This window comes from Coffea arabica, chromosome 7e (assembly GCF_036785885.1).
Source record: "Coffea arabica cultivar ET-39 chromosome 7e, Coffea Arabica ET-39 HiFi, whole genome shotgun sequence".
Classification (NCBI taxonomy): domain Eukaryota; kingdom Viridiplantae; phylum Streptophyta; class Magnoliopsida; order Gentianales; family Rubiaceae; genus Coffea; species Coffea arabica.
Window position 1 is genome coordinate 17341071 of NC_092323.1, and position 18065 is coordinate 17359135.

The window sequence follows — 18065 nt, forward strand, 5'->3', positions numbered from 1 at the left end:
CATTCATTCTACTTTGATAGTCTTTTTTTTTTCATCCGTCCTAGATTATAGTTCACATTCCAATTGAAATTATAATTAAATAGTAATTTCTCTAATATATCTTTATTTAATGTACTTTATTATCAATGAGTATAACTTACTTTGTTCATTAATTGCTTAGATTCATGGTTTGAATGGTACAATCTTTTATGGTATTGTTATTGTAATTAATGTAAAGATTTAGTGATTAGTCATACTTTTGATATTAGTTTAACGGTATTTTAAGGAAATAGTAGACTGAATTTACTTTTTTAACAAAGTTAACTAGCTTTTTCTTAAACTATGTACAAAATAAAAAAATATCAATATAGAACGGAGGGAGTAATTAGGACACAATTTATCAAGCAAAAAGCTTTTCAAAGGAGCAAGCAAGAAAAAAATAAATTCACTCTTCCATTGTCTATGTGTTAGTCGTTTCCAGTTGTTAAACATTATTTTTCTATTATCTAAAAGTCATTGAAACAATTGGAGTTCAGCGCATTTGACACTAAAAAAATATTAGCATAATTATTTTTTTAGCAATGAAGAGATAAATAAATGGTGCATAAAAATAGTAATAGTTAATGTATCCAAAGAGCATTAAATTAGTGTCCAATCAAGAAAGTTTCTATCTTTTTCACTAATATAGAGGAATTTGGAGCAAAATGTATCCTGATTTTTTGTTAGATTATTAGATTATGTTCATTAAAGCAAGCATCTTTCATTAATACAGAGAAATTTGGAACATAATTTATCCTGCAATTTTTCGTTACGCTATGCTTTTATTAATACAAGTAATAGTTAGGAAAAAGGCCATTTAAGGAGGGGAAAAACTCATAGAAACAGGCAAGAAATAAATGAATTTTGCTTTATATGTTGTTTGTTTAATCATCTACTACTATATTATTTGGCTATTTAACAGGTACACAAGTAATTAAAGCTCACGATTATTTTTTATCAAGACTTTATATGTTGTTTGTTTAATCATCTATTGCTATTATTACTTTTTGACTATTTAAAACGTATGCAAGTAATTAAAGCTAACCATACTTCGTTTCCTTTTTTAGCAATATAGAAAAATTTCAAACAAATTTGGTATTAAAATATTCAATTGAATTTGGAACAAAATTATACTAATTTTTTTGAATTTGTGCAAAAATTGTTATAGAAGTGGCCAATCAAGGGAGCCTTTATTATTATTATTATTTTTTTGGTCAAGAGTGTGGACAAATTTTAGAGCAGATTTTTTTAGTGAGGAATGTAGACAAAATTTGGGGCGGAACTCATATTAAAATGTTAATCTAAATTTATATTTTCCTAATGGCTGAAAAAGATAGTATTAGTCCAAAATTAGATATGATGTCTTTTTTTATTAAATTCATAAGGCTCAAGGCATGGCAAAACGGTTTGTTTGGATTGTAAGTTATTTGGGATTATTTGGGATATTTCTACTGTAGCACTTTTTGTGATGTGATGTATGTGAGATAAAAAGATATTGAGAAGATAAAAAGGTGTATTGAAAATTGTAAAGATGATGTAAGCAAATAAAATTGGGAAAATATGAAGCAATCCAAACAAACGCTCATCATGCGCTTTTTTCAGGCTTAGATCATGGCAAAATCGAAATAAACTGTTGCTTGGGGGGCATTAAAAACCCACATGCAGCACAAGGGCGAAACACTAAAATGGGAGAGGGGAAAAAGACAAAAGAAAGAAGCAGGCAGCAAAGAAAATCTCCTGCCGAAATTACCCTATGGCAGCACAAAATCAAAGAATCCAGAGCACACCAGGAGGGAGTGACGACACTTTATTGTTCCTCAGCCTTCCGCTCTTTTAACAGGTAGGACCGGCAAATTGACCAAAAAAAAGTGCAATGGATTGATAACTTTAGGCTTAGGTACAATTTGTAGCAGACGAAAATTTAGAGGGCAAAATAGGAATTGTAAACAACATTTGCATCGGTTAATTTAGAAAAGTAGGTGGGGTGTGTTTGGATAGCAATTTTTTTTACGGTAATTTAAAAAATTGTTATATTTTTTGTGAATATTTTTTAAATAATTTATTTTATTATATATATATTAAATAGTTACGGTAATTTTTCTGAAAAAAACTAAAAAAATGTAATTCAAACAAATCTTTAACATTCTTTGCACCTATATATTACATGTATATGTATTCCAGCGCGTCGCCTGTCGGAGGGATTGAACAGTTGGAACATTTCCCTTCTTGTTTTGGCTCTCTCATTTTCCTTGCTTCAAAGTTCGTCGGGATTGAGTGAGGACTAAGCACGACGATCATGCTTCATCTCTCTCTCAATTTCCAGGCTCATTTGACTCTCCAGAAAACCCAGTCTTACCGTTACAGGAGACCTCTCATCTCTGCTTCAGGTTGGTTTTTATGTCCCTCTATGTTAGTATTCTATTTATTTGGCATAAAAGAAAGAGAAGAACCCACCTTTCTACTGGAAAACGATTTCCAACATCTAATTCCTTCTATGAGAAAACACTTGCATCCAAAGGATGGTTTAATCTTTTTATCTTATATCATGAATGTCATACAGATGGTCGAATTTGTAGTTTCAAGTCAAAAGACCATTAATAGAAAAAATTACTACTTCATTTAATCTTCTCTGATATAAGGATTTTGCTACTTACCCACTCAAAGACCCTGACAGATTTGCCCTGATTGTGAAGATGAAATGAAAAAAGAGCAATTAATTAATTCCGGTGTGTTTCAATATGAAAATGAAAAGCTATGGCAAGCTTTCAAATGGGTTTGTGTTTTGAGGATCCACTGTGAAAGAAGGTGAAGAAGAGTATAGTTTAAGCGCTGTTTTTTGTTGGTTGATTTTTCATCCATATGTGAAAAGTGAAATAAATTTTTTTCTAAAAAAATTTGTAAGTGTGTTCACTTAGTGGTTGACAAACAAAGTAAATAACATTAAATTGATATTTTGTTAAAAAGCATGTACTGTTGATAAGTATTTCATAGATACATATGAGACTTTTCTTTGTTTTATTATACATAGTTTAATAGGCAAATGACTCGTACATTCTTGATTCTTACAACATATGCGCATTAGGCGGGTGAAATTTAGCAGGGCCAGCAAATTTTGACTATGGGAGCAAAGCCCATTTTGATAATTCTAATTCTAATTTGATATGATACTTGAAAGTCACCTGGTCCAGTAGGTCCATTGGAAAATCTAGACAATTTTTTCAAGGTGTTGTATGTAGTATATCTATGTATTAATCAATTCTTATCTTGTGCATTTGAACCAATTACCAATTTGTTTGAATCATTATAAGTTATTTTTTCCTTTTTCATGTTAAGCCCAGAAGACATTAACTCTAATTGTGCTGTTCTTCTTTGTCCCTTTTTCTTTTGAGCAGTCGCTCTGGAGACTGGAGTTCAAGGATTATCATCCCCGCCTAATTCTTCTGTCTTAGTATGATTTCTTATAAACATCTAAATTTACTTTATTTTTAGGGGGTTCTTGTCATCCATGATGAAGTAATTCTTGCTCTTCAATCTCCATGCAGTGGGTTGACCAGAGTAAAGAAAGAATTAGGAAGCTATTCAATGAAGTTGACTATTCTGTTTCTGCCTATGATACCGCCTGGGTAGCTATGGTCCCTGATCCACATTCTTCCCAGGCTCCCCTTTTTCCCAAGTGCTTAAATTGGTTATTAGGTAGTCAGCTTCATGATGGCTCATGGAGTCTTCCTCATCACCATCCCCTATTGCTTAAAGATGTTCTATCCTCCACTCTTGCATGCGTTCTTGCACTTAAGACATGGGGGATCGGTGAAGAACACATCAAAAAGGGTAATTTCTAAATGGCTTTTTCTTTTTTTTTGTGCAAATCTGAAATTTCTTGAGTATATATGCCTCTATGAACTTTCACTGGATTGATGCAAGTTCCACACTAATAGGTGTTCGCTTTATCGAGTTGAATTTTGCTTTAGCATCTGAGGAGTGCCAGTTTTCTCCAGTTGGATTTGACATAATATTTCCAGGCATGCTTGATCATGCAAGAGATTTGAGCTTAGGTTTTCAACTGGAACCCAAACTCTTAAACGACTTGATTCATAAGAGGGATATGGAGCTTGGAAGGTACATCTCTGCCATGTTGTATTGTAATCTAATTATCTCTGGCTTCATTTGACAAAGTCATTATTCTAGATATGCATAGAGGTGTCAAAATAAGTGATTTGGGTGGGTTTGGATGGGTCATAATTGAGTAATAGGTATAATTGGGTCAACCCATTTATACTCATTTAAATAAATGGATACCCTTTTACGCCCATTTAATAAATGGGTAAGGGTATATCCAATTACCATTTATGAGTCACTTAAAATTCTACTTTTTTTATAAAAAAATTTTCGCATATTATTTGACAAGAAATAATGTATTTTATTGTTATTAAATTGGTAAGAAATTCAAATTTATTTGCTTAACACTCACTAAAATTAAGTTTAAATATATAATTATTTTTAAATGGGTATAAATGGGTGATCTGAGTCAACCCACTATCTATCAATTAAACGGGTTTAATTGGATACCCATTTGGGCCCATTCAAAATTAATGGGCAGGTTTGGGCAGGTTTAGGTGAGTCAACATAATTAGGTTGTGATTGATACATAAAAGTGGAGCCTAATGGTGCTATATGAGTAATTATAATGTAAAGTTCTTTTGGAAGAAGTAGAATATCTAAGCTGTGAATTGGAATAAAGAGCCAAAGAGCAATGCTGTAATCCTTCCTAAAATTTTGGACAATTTTCACTTTGCACCCCTGACATCTTCAAGCATTCTTACTTTTCACACTTACGTTTGTTTTGAGAACTGCACCCAAAGTTTACCACAACATCCCAAATCACCAAAAATATTCACAATGCAAATAAAAGAAGGCAAAAATTTAATGGTGCATGCAATTTTCTTCATTTTTGATAGACTGATGTCACTATTAATTCAACCCCAAGGATGCACGTATTTCAGGTGGAGTACTTGGAAGAATTTTCACCTACTTTTCTTAATTAGTTTATATTAATTGGTGTGGTTTGAAACAAATTGGTAAATTGACGGTGCGAAGTGTTTACAAAAATGTTTAAGGTGTGAAGTGGCAGTAGTTGGTATCTTTGGGAGACAGATTGACCAATTTATATATTTGAAAAGGTAGATAGCATGAAGAATTTGAAAAGGTAGAATTTTTTAAGCAAAATGATTTTGCAAGAAGAAGTTGAATCCAACAATTATGAATGTTGTAGTAGTCATTATCAGGTCAATCAAGTAGCATAATTGATTAATTTAGTCGGAAGACTAAATTAGTTTAAAATTGGTTATTTATAGGGGCAAAAACTTGTGTAGATCTGGTCTGCAACCCCACTCGTAGATCGAGTAGTGTCAAATATGCCACATCCTCTGGAATTTAAATGTTTAGAAATCATGGCAACACATTGATGACAGACTTTACTCATCACTGGATGGCACCTTACTCATGCTGCCTTGATTGAAACCTCAGCCCACCACCACCAACCTTCGCCTTCAATGCCTGGAACCTCAAAACCCCACATTCTTTATCCTTAATCTCCATCAAACCTGCCGCCATTGTCAGCTTTGTTTTCTTCCATATCTTCTTCTCCTCTTTCCCCAAAACATAAGGTTGGGATTCCAAATTACTTCTTATCCACATGGATTTTCAAGAAAATCCAAATTTTATTCCCAATATTTCAGAACAAAATTTAATCAGAAATCAAAAGCAAAAGAAAAGAGAAAATCAAGATTGTGGCGTTTGTAGATTATTTTTTTTCGGTTTGGAGATCTTGCCAGGAATGGAGATGAGTTTGGGAAAGAAGGTAGGAAGAAAGTTTATTTGTACGTATCTTGATCTTTATGGTATCTCTAATCTTTTGATTTGTACGGTTAGTAGCTTTTTTTTTGGTGCAAAGCTTTCCATTTATATCTCTAAACACTCAAGTTTCAAGGCCGTGTATTAGAGATACCTATGGAATATTGACCAGTTTAGGTCTCTCTCTCTCTCATGTTTTTTACACTGCTTCAAACTATTGTTAGTTTATCTGTTTATGTCATTAAAATTGTAAATTTGTAGAACATTTTTTGAGAAAATTGCTTGTGTGTGAGCTAAGTTAGTAGCCAATGGAACTCAATTTTACTGTGGGGTGAAAGCTCCAATAGGTTTGATTCAACCTACAAAGAGGACAAAGGATTGATTTTGGGTTTTTTGAAGTTTGAAGACCAAACAAAGTGCCGGAGATGATTTTGGGGTTGGGGAAGGGGGTAAGGAAGGGAGGCAGTAAGATGTTTTGATAATGGTGGTGGCGGTAACCGGTGGATGTGCAGGAGTGGTGGGAGTGGGAGAGGGAATGAAGGAGGCGAGGGGCGAAGTGAGGAAGGGGTTTGGATAATATTGGTGGCAATAAGCAGGTGGGCGTTTGCAGAACCCTTGGGGGAGAGGAAGTGAGGAAGGCATAGTTATTAACTGGAGAGTGATTGGTTCATCGGGGTATCGGTTCAATCAGGGGTTGGATAGTTCAATCATGAGTTGGACAATAATTATATAATATAATATAATAATATATTTTAAATTATAAAAATAATAAATTTTTAAGTTGATGGTTTAATCAACGGTTCAATCGATGGGTTTTTTTGAAATCATCAGTTGAACTGTTGAATCGTTGATTAGTCAATAGGTTTGTTGTTTGATTGATCTGATTAATGACCCAGTTCGGTCTTATGACTAGTTCATTGAGTTGATCGGTTCAATCGTCAAGTTGGGCCGAATTTTATAACTGTGGGAGAAGGGATGTTCACGATGGTGGTGGACGGGAGGCGGTCATTAGGTGGCAGTGGAAGGTAGGTGCGGAGTGCTGAGGACATTGTGAAAGTTGAGAAGGTGAGACATCTTGGACTAAAAAAATCACATGATGATGTGGCATTATTTACACCACTCGATCTACATGGTGGGCCCGTAGACCGAGTCTACACAAGTTTTTGCCATTTATAGGGGCTATTCTCAATTAGTTTGTGTGGTTTTATGGTTTCATTAAACAAATAATTTGTGCAGCAACTTAAATTTTGTAATATTAATAGCATTATAACACGAAGAATCTCAGAGATAGGATGTTCATTGTAGTAAAATAAATAAATAAATAAGGACACATAGGTGATTCATAATTGCCTCTAAGCCCCTAAAGTATCTATCTTTTCTTTGTTGCTCTTATCATTTAGAATCTGTGAGAGCCACTCAAAGAAGAGTGAGGCATTCTTGGCATATGTATCCGAAGGATTGTTAAAGTTACAAAATTGGGATATGGCCATGAAATTTCAAAGGAAGAATGGATCACTCTTCAATTCACCTTCAGCAACTGCAGCTGCTGCTATTAATGTCCAAAATCCGAGTTGCCTGAATTACCTTTATTCGGTTATTGACAAGTTTGGCCCTGCAGGTCTCTTTATAATCAATGTACCCAAATTGATACTTACATAGCTATCTTATGCTTCCTTACTGCTGCTGCTGCTTCTTTTTGTTGCTTTTTTCAGTCCCAGCAGTTTACCCTTTGGATATATATGCACGACTTTGCCTGGTTGACAATCTTGAGAAGATGGGTATTTCTCAATATTTTACGAATGAAATTCAGTGTGTATTGGATGACACATACAGGTAATCTTCTGATCTAAAATTATGGGGCTTAATTAATAAACTTGCTTGGCTTAAATTTTTTTTATTTTACCAAATAGGGTAATGAACCTCAAATTAAAAGTTCACAATTGCATGTGGTTTTACAAGTCAATATCTTAGTTAATATCATTCCAATGCTATCTTAGGCCAACACTTGCTCAAAACATGAATTGCATGCATTAAATATCTAGAAGCAAGTTGTCGATGGATTTTTCTTGATTGGTTCAACTTATTGACAATTAATAACATCCACAAAAAAAAAAAGATGCTGGCTGCAGGGTGAGGAAGATATATTTGCAGAAACATCGCACTGTGCCCTGGCCTTCAGGTTATTACGAAAGCATGGTTATGATATCTCCTCAGGTAACTGCTAAAGCGTTTGTACATTTTGCTAAATACTGGTGTGTTTTGCAGCCCCAATGTCTTGCATAATTCCCACTTAGCACCATCCAATTTTGTTATAGACACCGTGAACCCAAACTTATTAAAAAGTTCCTTGTCACCTCAAAGGCTTGCATTTTTAGTGATGGTAGACCAAACCGTTCTTGGTCACTCTTTTTCTTTTTGTTTTTTGGATGAAATTAGTATAGACCGAAGACAATATTTAGCATTGAGAAGGAAAGGTTTTGTTGTATACCAGTGTTATTTATATGTTAGCTTTAATTGCATATGAGATTATGGTAATTTCTTGATTTTAAAACTTAGCCCGAACCGTCCAGTTGAACCAATCAAACCGTTAACTGGGCTGCTTTTTGTTATGCTTCAAATTTGGATGGGTTGAAAAATCAATCTAAATTTTGAAATCCAATCGAACTGTCCAGTTGGACTAGTGATCCATCAAACCTTGGTTATTTTTACTAAATCATTATGGTTCGTGGTCTAATCCATTGTTGTTGGCTCTTAAATACAAACAAGTAGTCCTGTGCATTAAATGCAAGGATGAGAGGGACAGGTTGTGGAGCATTTATACATTTAGTCCGTATCACTTTGGTATTAAATCCTCTAATTCTTTTAAATTTCCAAATCTATCCCTTTTTTTTGTTTATTGTCCCATTTCATTTTTCTAAAATTATACTTTAGCTTTAAATCGTTTACAAAATTTTGAATTACTGATGTAATTTCATGTTTCTTATCCTCATAACCATTGTAAATTTGATAAATGCAGAATCAAAGCACTTCATTTTCTTTCTTTTTTTAAAGAAATTTAATTTCTAATTTAATCGATTGGCCAAATATGTATAGAGAGGTTATCAATGGACTGTATGATAACATAAGTAACAACTTGCCCATTTATTATATATTTATGATGTGACGAGTTGGTAATAATTCATTAATGGTAAGCCCAATGATTTTGAACATAGTGACCCTTGTTCCAGTAAATTTGTGCTTGAGTTTCAAACCTTGGGTAATTTGGTTTGAATATATTTAATTGGTAACTTTGATGTGTATAATGTCCAAGATAAAAGTTTGAGATGCAATGTTGTAGTATTTGGTAACTTTAGGGTGCAAAGTGCCAAAAAATGTTAATGATGCAAATTAGAATGACTAAAAACATTAAGCGTGCATAATGAAATTAAATTTTTCAGTAATTCAAGTATCTTTTGCGTGTGCCCATAAATGATAAGAGAAGATAAAAAGGTTCTTGAATCGATTTTGTAGATCCATTAATTGGTATCCTGGAAGATGAAAGCGCTTCCAGTTATTGTTGTAATGGATCCTGGAACGAAGTAAATGCTTTAGTGGAAGTATATCAGGCATCACAGATGGCAGTACATGAAAATGAATCAGCTCTAGAGAAACAAAATTTATTATCGAAGCACCTCCTGAGGCAGCATATTTTCAATGGCTGTGATTCGAAGGGATTCCCTAACCAAATCTTCCAACAGGTAATTCTTCTTATATTTATATTGCCACGGCCTATTTGATGTTCTAGAAATTTAGGACTAATATCACTTTGATCACTTAAAAGTGTTCTGTTAGTTCTCATTTTGCATCCCAACATTTTAGTTTGAAAATTTTGCATCCTAAAATTTTAGATGTATTTCGGTTTGTCCAAATTGTCTATATTCAAATGAAATTGACAATGATCATACGTTACAATCTTTCCATTTATGGCAATTGTGGCCAATTGGTCGAATTCATAGAAGTCCATTGCATGTTTCACATGGAGTGATAATAAAGTTTTGTTGATTCCATTGCGACTAGTGAAAATTCGGGAAAAATGAGCAGTGTCCAAACTTGACGACTCAGAGTATCTAAAACAAAAATTGGAGGTGCAGTGAGAAAATGTCATAAGTTTTAGGTTCCTACTATTATTTTTTAATAAAATTTAGGACTGGCATCCTACCTGACCCTTACATGGAGTTTTCCCAAAAAAAAAAAAGTCAAAAACTTTATTGTTGTAAAGTGGAAGCAACCATTATGTGAAGACGTCGTAGGCGAATGGCAGATTGCAGCTATCTTCCTCGAACAGAGGGGAGCTCAGAGGAAAAAGGGAGCAACTTAACCCACCTAGTCTTGCCTTTAGAAAGGAATGCAGGAAAGATCGGATACTGTGGCAGTTTAGATAGTTAAATAGGACTGGCATCCTCTCTGACCCTTACACGGAGTTTTTCCCAAAAAAAAAAAAAAAAAGGGTAAAAAACTTCTTGTTGTAAAGTGGAAGCAACCTATTATGTGAAGACCTCATAGACGACTGCCAGATTGCAGCTATCTTCCTGAAACTGCCTTTAGAAAGGAATGCAGGAAAGATCGGATACCGTGGCAGTTTAGATAGTTGAATAGGAGTGGCATCCTCCCTGACACTTACATGGAGTTTTCCCAAAAAAAAAAAGAAGTCAAAAACTTTATTGTTGTAAAGTGAAAGCAACCTATTGTGTGAAGACCTCATAGGCTAATGCTAGATGGCAATTATCTTCCTCAAACGGAGGGGGAGCTCAGAGGAAAAAGGGAGCAACTTAATCCACCCAGTCCTGCCTTTAGAAAGGAATGCAGGAAAAATCAGATACTGCGGCAGTTTAGATAGTTGAATAGGCCTGGCATCCTCCCTTACGCTTACACGGAGTTTTTCCAAAAAAAAAAAAAAGTCAACTTTATTGTTGTGAAGTGGAAGCAACCTATTATGTGAAGACCTCATAGGCGAATGCCAGATTGCAGCTATCTTCCTCGAACAGAGGGGGAGGTCAGAGGAAAAAGGGAGCGACTTAACCCACCCAGTCCTGCCTTTTAAAAGGAATGCAGGAAAGATCGGATGTTGTGAAGTGGAAGCAACTTATTATGTGAAGACCTCATAGGCAAATGCCAGATTGCAGCTATCTTCCTCAAACAGAGGGGAAGGTCAGAGGAAAAAGGGAGTGACTTTACCCACCCAGCCCTGCCTTTCAGGAAAGATCGGATACTGTGGCAGTTTAGATAGTTGAATTCCAAAAAAAAAAAAAAAAAGTCAAACTTTATTGTTGTGAAGTGGAAGCAACCTATTATGTGAAGACCTCATAGGCAAATGCCAGATTGAAGTGGAAGCAACCTATTATGTCAAACTTTATTGTTGCAGTAGTTTAGATAGTTGAATAGGATGCCGTCCCCCAAGAGGCCGGTGCCACGGAGTCTGCCATTGCTTCAAAGGATACTACTACTAAATAAGATGTTGTTGCCCAACCTCCTTAGCCGAATCAGTCTCTGTTGCTTAATTTACAGACTCCATGTACTCACTTGAAATGAAGCCAAACAAACTTCTGGAATTGTCAATTTCATTTTCAGGTTGAATATCTTCTCAATTTTCCATCCCCATTAATTTTGCCACGGGTTGAGATCAGGAAGAACATAGAGCATTACAACGTGGATAGTGGAAGAATTCTGAAAACTTTATATCGGTAAACTTCTGGTCCTTTATTTTATAGAAAAAGCATGTTTGCTCTTGTTAGCTATAGTTTTTAAGTTTTCATCCTTCCTTAATTCAAGTATTGTTAATTATGTTCTTAACCATCCGTCAGCTCGTCAAATCTTGGCAATGAAGATTTGTTAAGGTTGGCAGTCAGAGATTTTAATCACTGCCAACTCATTCACCGCAATGAACTGGAAGAAATAGAAAGGTATGTGGAAGATTTGAACATATTAGCACTATTTTGCTGTGCTTTTATCGTGGTGAATTAATTTGTGAGTGATTCTAGTGAATGATTGCACACCAAAACAAATGAGTGAATTGAAAAATGTACACTGGTCAGGAAAAGTGATGCAATTCGAAAATTTTGAACCATGAACCACCACGATTAAAAAACTTTGTGATGGACAAATTTTTTAAATAAAATTCTTATGTGTAATGTGCTCAAAATTTCTACCTTTCTATACGTGTTCTTTGGACACTTTAGTTAATTGCTTGATCAACCACATAGCGATTCAATATGAATTTATTGACGACTTATTGATCCTATGTTTGTACCCCAGTATGTCCTTAGAATTGTTAAAAAATGTTATACAATGACCAAGTCATGAATATCAGATTAAAGATTACAAAAATTTGCCTGCTAGGGCAGTTTGAACTTTGATAATTCTTGGCAAATTTTTCCTGGTGAATTTGGATAAAAAAATCGGGGTACATATCAGCACGAGTATGGGTAAAAAGTTAATTCTACCCTTATCGGAAATTAAACAAAAAGTTCACCATTTGCCAAGAAAAAGAGAGATAGTGAAATAGAGTTGGCAAATTTGTGCGGTCCAGAATTAGAAAAAGAGAGATATCAAAAGAAATAGGGGTACATATCAATGCCGAGTATGGGTAAAAAGAGAGAGATCAAAAGAAATAATTTGTGCGGTCCAGAATTAGGAAAAAAAAAGAGAGTTTGTATACCAAATTTTGTAAAAAAGTACAATGATAGCGTCAATTACATCAAAAGCAAACTGTACCTATCCCAATTTCCTCAATATAAGCGTACAGACAAGTTCAATCATGTCATATACATGTCTATAATTAATTGCATACACATGAAATTCCATTTGTTATATAAATGAATTGGTTGTATTCAAATCCATTTTACTTCTCTTTCTCCACAGGTGGTATACGCAGAATAGATTGCACGAACTGAAGTTTACAAGACACAAGGCTATATATGGCTTCTTTTCTGCTGCAGCAACCATATTCTCACCTGAACTATATGAAGCCCGCATGTCATGGGCCAAAAATTGTGTACTGACTACAGTGACTGATGACTTCTTTGACGTGGGAGGTTCTGAGGAGGAACTAAGAAACCTTATTGATTTACTTGAACGGTGAGTCTCCCTGATCCTCTTCTCACTATTCTGAAATCTGAACATTCTTAGCCCCTATACTATGTATATAATTTCCTAAGTAATAAGATAATGTCTGCAAACTACAGGTGGGATGTGAATATCAGCAGTGATTGTTGCTCAGATATCAGCAGTGATTGTTGCTCAGAGAATGTCCAAATCGTATTTTCAGCACTGCGTAGTACCATCTCTGAGACTGGAGAGAAAGCAAGCAAATTGCAGGGACGCAATGTAACAAGCCACACGAAAGAGATTGTGAGATGTCTACTTCTTTCATCTTCTTGCTTCTTGCTATTGTACTCTGATGTATGCGTATGGGTCATCCAGTTTGCTCTCTATAATATATGATGACGATTCTTTAAATGGTTTATTACAGTGGCTAGAATTGCTCTACGGATTTTTTAGGGAGTTTGAATGGACTAGAGACAAGACGGTGCCAACATTGGATGAATATATGGCAAATGCTTATGTATCATTCGCCCTGGGGCCGATAATGTTCCCTGCCATTTATCTTCGGGGGCCAAAGCTATCAGAAGAAGTTGCTCGACATCCTGAAATGCGGTCCCTTTATAAGCATGTTAGCAATTGTGGTCGGCTTCTTAATGATATGCGCGGCTTTGAGGTATATAAGATATTTCTTCATTGATTTTTGCCGTGGATTTTATTACGTTCTTATTAATCGTGTTTTATCTGCCATCCTTCAATTTTGAACCGATTCTTATTGATAATATCTATCACGCAGAGGGAAAGAAAGGAAGGTAAACTAAATTCTGTGACTCTACGATTGAGTCCAGATGGTACGGTTAGTGAAGCAGCTGCAATTGCAGAGGTGAAATTGCTGATAGAAAATGAAAGGAGGAGACTGCTAAGATTGGTTTTGCAGAAGGATGGTAGTGTAGTTCCAAGAGCTTGCAAGGACATGTTTTGGAATCTAAGCAGAATACTACATCAATTTTACTTCAACAATGATGGATTTACATCAGAAGTGGAGATGGTTGATCTCGTAAAGGCAATTATTCATAAGCCAATACCTTTGGAGGATTTTGAATAGCTTCGCTGAGGATCAAACGAGTCCGGTTATGGGAGGAGGTTATGATTGTTAGACACACACAAATGGAGATCCGAATAACTGGGATTTGAAATTTGCCGTCTCGTGTACAGGTTTTTCAATGTAGCTTCTCCAAATAATTAGGGCCAAGCTGCGTGTATCCCTGGACTATAGTGGGCTCGACACAGCTTGGGTTTAAACGTTGGACCAACATTAATCTTTAATAAAGTTCAATTCGATTAAAGCCCAATCTAGATAATTATATATGTTGGTATGCTATGATACGATATTTATATATATATATATATATATATGTATCATTGATATAGTATGTATATCATATATTCAAATTAATGGTTTGTCTAATATAGGGTACTTGTTAAAATATATTTCAAGTGTTATATTTTTGAAAATATAAGATTAATTTAATTAGAAAAATTAAATAAATACAAGGAAGGTAGGCAAAATTAAATATAGAAAATATATAAATGTAAGAGAGGATAATAATTATTAGTATGCTTCTATATATGATAGATTAGGTGAATATTAAATATGTTAATAAATGCCTTAAGAGTACCTATTAGAAAAATTTTTAAATTAATTATATGTCTTATTATATATGCTATTTATAAGTCATATTTAAATGTATAATATTACATATTAGTCTCTCTATCCTACTCTTATTGTAATAGTTTTCCCTTTTAACTATTTCAAAATTTGAATTCGGCTACAATTGTTCTGCTGACATTCCTGTCTTACCCTTGAGAAGAGATCATGTAGAATAGTTAAAAATATTTTATTGGTCCAATAAAAGTGCTTTTATTGAGAGAAAAGATTAAGGGGGCGCTTGGTTCTTGCTTTGGAATTGGAAATAGAATAATTCCTAGAGCGTTCACTAATGAGGGTTTTGGTCAATTCCTCCCAATTTGGTCGGGAATCATGAATGGCTAAATTTTAAGGCATGATTCCAATATTTCAATTCCCATTGCACTGGACCAAGCGCACAGTATTGGAATTATTGTAATTCAAAATACCAAAACTCCTAAACCAAGCGGCCGTAAGTGTGCAAGGCACTGCAAATTTTTGCGGTTAGATTCCATGTGCTTCTCACCTCCCTTAAAATGAGTTTGAAATGATGTGGGACTCGTGGAATCTTTTCTCACAAGAAGGCTAACACCATATGAATTTTCATAAGGTAAAGGGGCAAAGGTGAAACAAGCATATGAAATTCGAACTTGTTTCAACTATATGTAAAAAGTTGGGAATTCAAAAAGTGTCCCTTATAGTGGGACATAGTGAGTATCATAATATATATATATATATATATATATATATATATATATATATGGCTTCATGAAGTTCCTTTTTGGTCCAATTTTAATGGAGCAACGGAAACTTTTATCATATTGGACATATAACGGGGGATACTTGAAATTTTGAGAATGGAGATAAAGATTCTCTGCAAGTTTCTATTAAAGAGTCGAAAAGAAGTGTAAGAAGCCAATTACCGCAAAGCATTTGTGAACGACGGGATTGTGATGAGAAAGATGTAAGAAAAAGCCACAAACGATGTAGGAGACATATGAATTATAATGTATTTTCATGCAACAAAAGTTATGGATAGAAAGGTTATAGATTGATTGCTAATATCATTTGCAGTGTATATATAATTACTTATCATGTGAGTTCGGACTAAACTTGAAGTAGGCACAAAATTCTTTAGTTTTGTGAGTCAAGTATGAATCTCACTATAGAACCTAAAGCTCAAAATTAGAAAGTTTAAAGGGATAATATCAAAAACCTCTCCTAAGGTTTCTCTTAATATCACCTAGCGCTCAAAAGGTTTTAAAAATATCACTTACCTCCCTTCATTTTGTTATTTGTGTAACAAAAATTTTAAAAACCCTAAACTACCCTTTTACTTGCTAAATGAAAATACTCCAATGTCACTTTGTTTACTTGAAGAAAACTATCACTTAAAAAAATAATCTCTAGTAGTACTACCAAAACGTCACAATACTATAGTCCAAATATATATATATATATACATATATTTAAAAAATAAAAAGATACTAACAAAGAAATATACTAGCACCAATTTAACTCTATATACTCAAAATAAATTTCTTATGAACTGTATTTTTTTTTCCAATTTCTTCTCAACCCATGCCCAAACCTTTAAATTGTACTAATCATTATAAAAGTTAACTCAAAATAAATAATGAAATTATACCTCACTCTTTCACAATCATAAAAAGTAAAAGACACATAAAGTTCAATGTACTATAATTTACAAATAAAAAATCACAGTCATCCAAAAAAATGAGTAAGAGAAAATGTTGGAGAAAGAAGAAAGAGAAGAAAGTGACTTTTTTTTTTTGTTTCATTTATTTGATATGTAAATTATGTAACGAGTGAGGGTTAATATAGTCTTTTTTACAATTATCGAGGGAGGTAAGTAATATTTTTAAAATCTCAAGGGTGCCAAGTGATATTAGGAGAAACCTTAAGGGAGGTTTCTAACGTTATCTCAAATTTAAAAAATCCTATGTTTTGGAGTGAGCTAAACTTTGAATTTTTCAAATATTGACTCTAGAAACTCGATTGACTGCTCTACACATTATGTATTGTAGATGTAAACATGCGTTAAGTATACACATCTAAATAAAGGAGTATATTGTCTCATTCAAACAACCATTTAAATCAAAGTCTTTGAAGTACTCAAATAGTTTTAACACTAGTGCCCTTCTTTCTCTGAAGACCCATTTTCATTTGAAAATAGGGTAAAATACACAAAATCTTCTTGTGGTTTGTACAAAAGTTAAACTACTCCCTTATTATTTGAAAGCACCCAAAGGATCCCCTTGTAGATTTGACAAATATGAAAAATGGCTGGCAACCGCTTATATTGACAAAATCATCTAAAATTCTCATATTACCCTTATTGAGTAGCTCTTTTTGGCATAAATCTGTATATATCTTTTGTTCTTTCTATTTTTTTCCTTTCTCATTTTTATCCTTTATCCTTTATGGTGGAGGATGAGTAATTGAATTTGTAATTAGATTTTGTGCTTCTTAATAAACTCTACCTCAAAACAAAAGTTTTCTTGCATAGGAAACGTAAAATAGTAGTAAAGCAAGGAGATAAACCACAAAAATTTTATTTAAAATATATATTTTAAAAGAATAGCATCTTTACAAATTTGGATCAATTGCCATTATTATATTATGTGAATCTAAGTAAAAAAGAACATAAACAAAAGGGAAAAAAAATCAACAGCAACATTGATCAGTTCTTAGTTTAAATCTTATATACACTGACAGTGTATATACTTTCATGGTTAGATGCACGACAGATGCACAAAATTTGAATTTCAAATTCAAATTGGATTATGTGTTATGTATCCAATGGTGAAAGTGTATATAATGTCAGTGCATACAAAATTAATCCTTTTCTTATTTTTCTATTCTAGTTTATATGTAATGGTGGTGCCCTATTTAACTAGTACCAGTACTAAAAACATATAAGAAGTGTGCGATTAATTATGGAATCTATGATGATGATGATGACGATGACAAAAATTGAAAAATTGAAATGAGAGATTAGAAATCTCCAAAGCTGGGGGCCTTGGGGGGGAACACTATTTGCATTCAAACTTGTTAGGTTCATGAGTAAAGGATTATGTCCCACATTGGTCCGAGAGATAGAGAAAGAGCGGTTAATATGTAAGTAAGGGCCTGAGACCTAATGGCTTAAGCTTTTGGGTCAGAGTTGGGTTTCTGACTTACATATTGAGCTCTTTGGTGGACTCTCTCGAGGTGTTTCTCCCCATCAAATTGGTATCAGAATCTCAGGTTGCAAGACTGGACTACTAATGAGCAAGTGGATTCTTTTTTAAGTTGGACTGGTAAAAATTCTCTTCTTGGTGGTGGACCAAAGTGCCAAAGAGTTTGGTTAGTGTTGGACCACGTGCACTATGGGTTTGGCAGGAGGTCCAGTTGGTGTTAGACCAAGGAG

At 34.1% G+C, this 18065-nt stretch overlaps 1 protein-coding gene across 1 annotated transcript; it reads left to right on the top strand.

Moving 5' to 3' along the window:
• Nucleotides 1–2192: 2192 nt before the first annotated feature.
• On the top strand, nucleotides 2193–14291 carry LOC113701314 (ent-kaurene synthase TSP4, chloroplastic-like). The gene is made up of 14 exons (XM_027221902.2): nucleotides 2193–2405; nucleotides 3411–3466; nucleotides 3561–3846; nucleotides 3954–4134; nucleotides 7269–7486; nucleotides 7581–7701; nucleotides 7985–8082; nucleotides 9379–9605; nucleotides 11476–11588; nucleotides 11709–11807; nucleotides 12766–12981; nucleotides 13089–13254; nucleotides 13376–13621; nucleotides 13742–14291. The coding sequence occupies exons 1-14, from the start codon at nucleotides 2315–2317 to the stop codon at nucleotides 14048–14050; spliced, it is 2427 nt and encodes an 808-aa protein (XP_027077703.2). The 5' UTR covers nucleotides 2193–2314; the 3' UTR covers nucleotides 14051–14291.
• The last annotated feature ends 3774 nt before the right edge of the window (nucleotides 14292–18065 follow it).

Excerpts from the sequence above, each read along its gene's own strand:
- LOC113701314 (XM_027221902.2), top strand. The coding sequence starts at position 2,315 with ATGCTTCATCTCTCTCTCAATTTCCAGGCTCATTTGACTCTCCAGAAA. Across the intron at positions 9,606-11,475 it reads CTAACCAAATCTTCCAACAG|GTTGAATATCTTCTCAATTT; the intron begins GTAATTCTTCTT and ends TTTCATTTTCAG. Across the intron at positions 12,982-13,088 it reads CTTATTGATTTACTTGAACG|GTGGGATGTGAATATCAGCA; the intron begins GTGAGTCTCCCT and ends TGCAAACTACAG.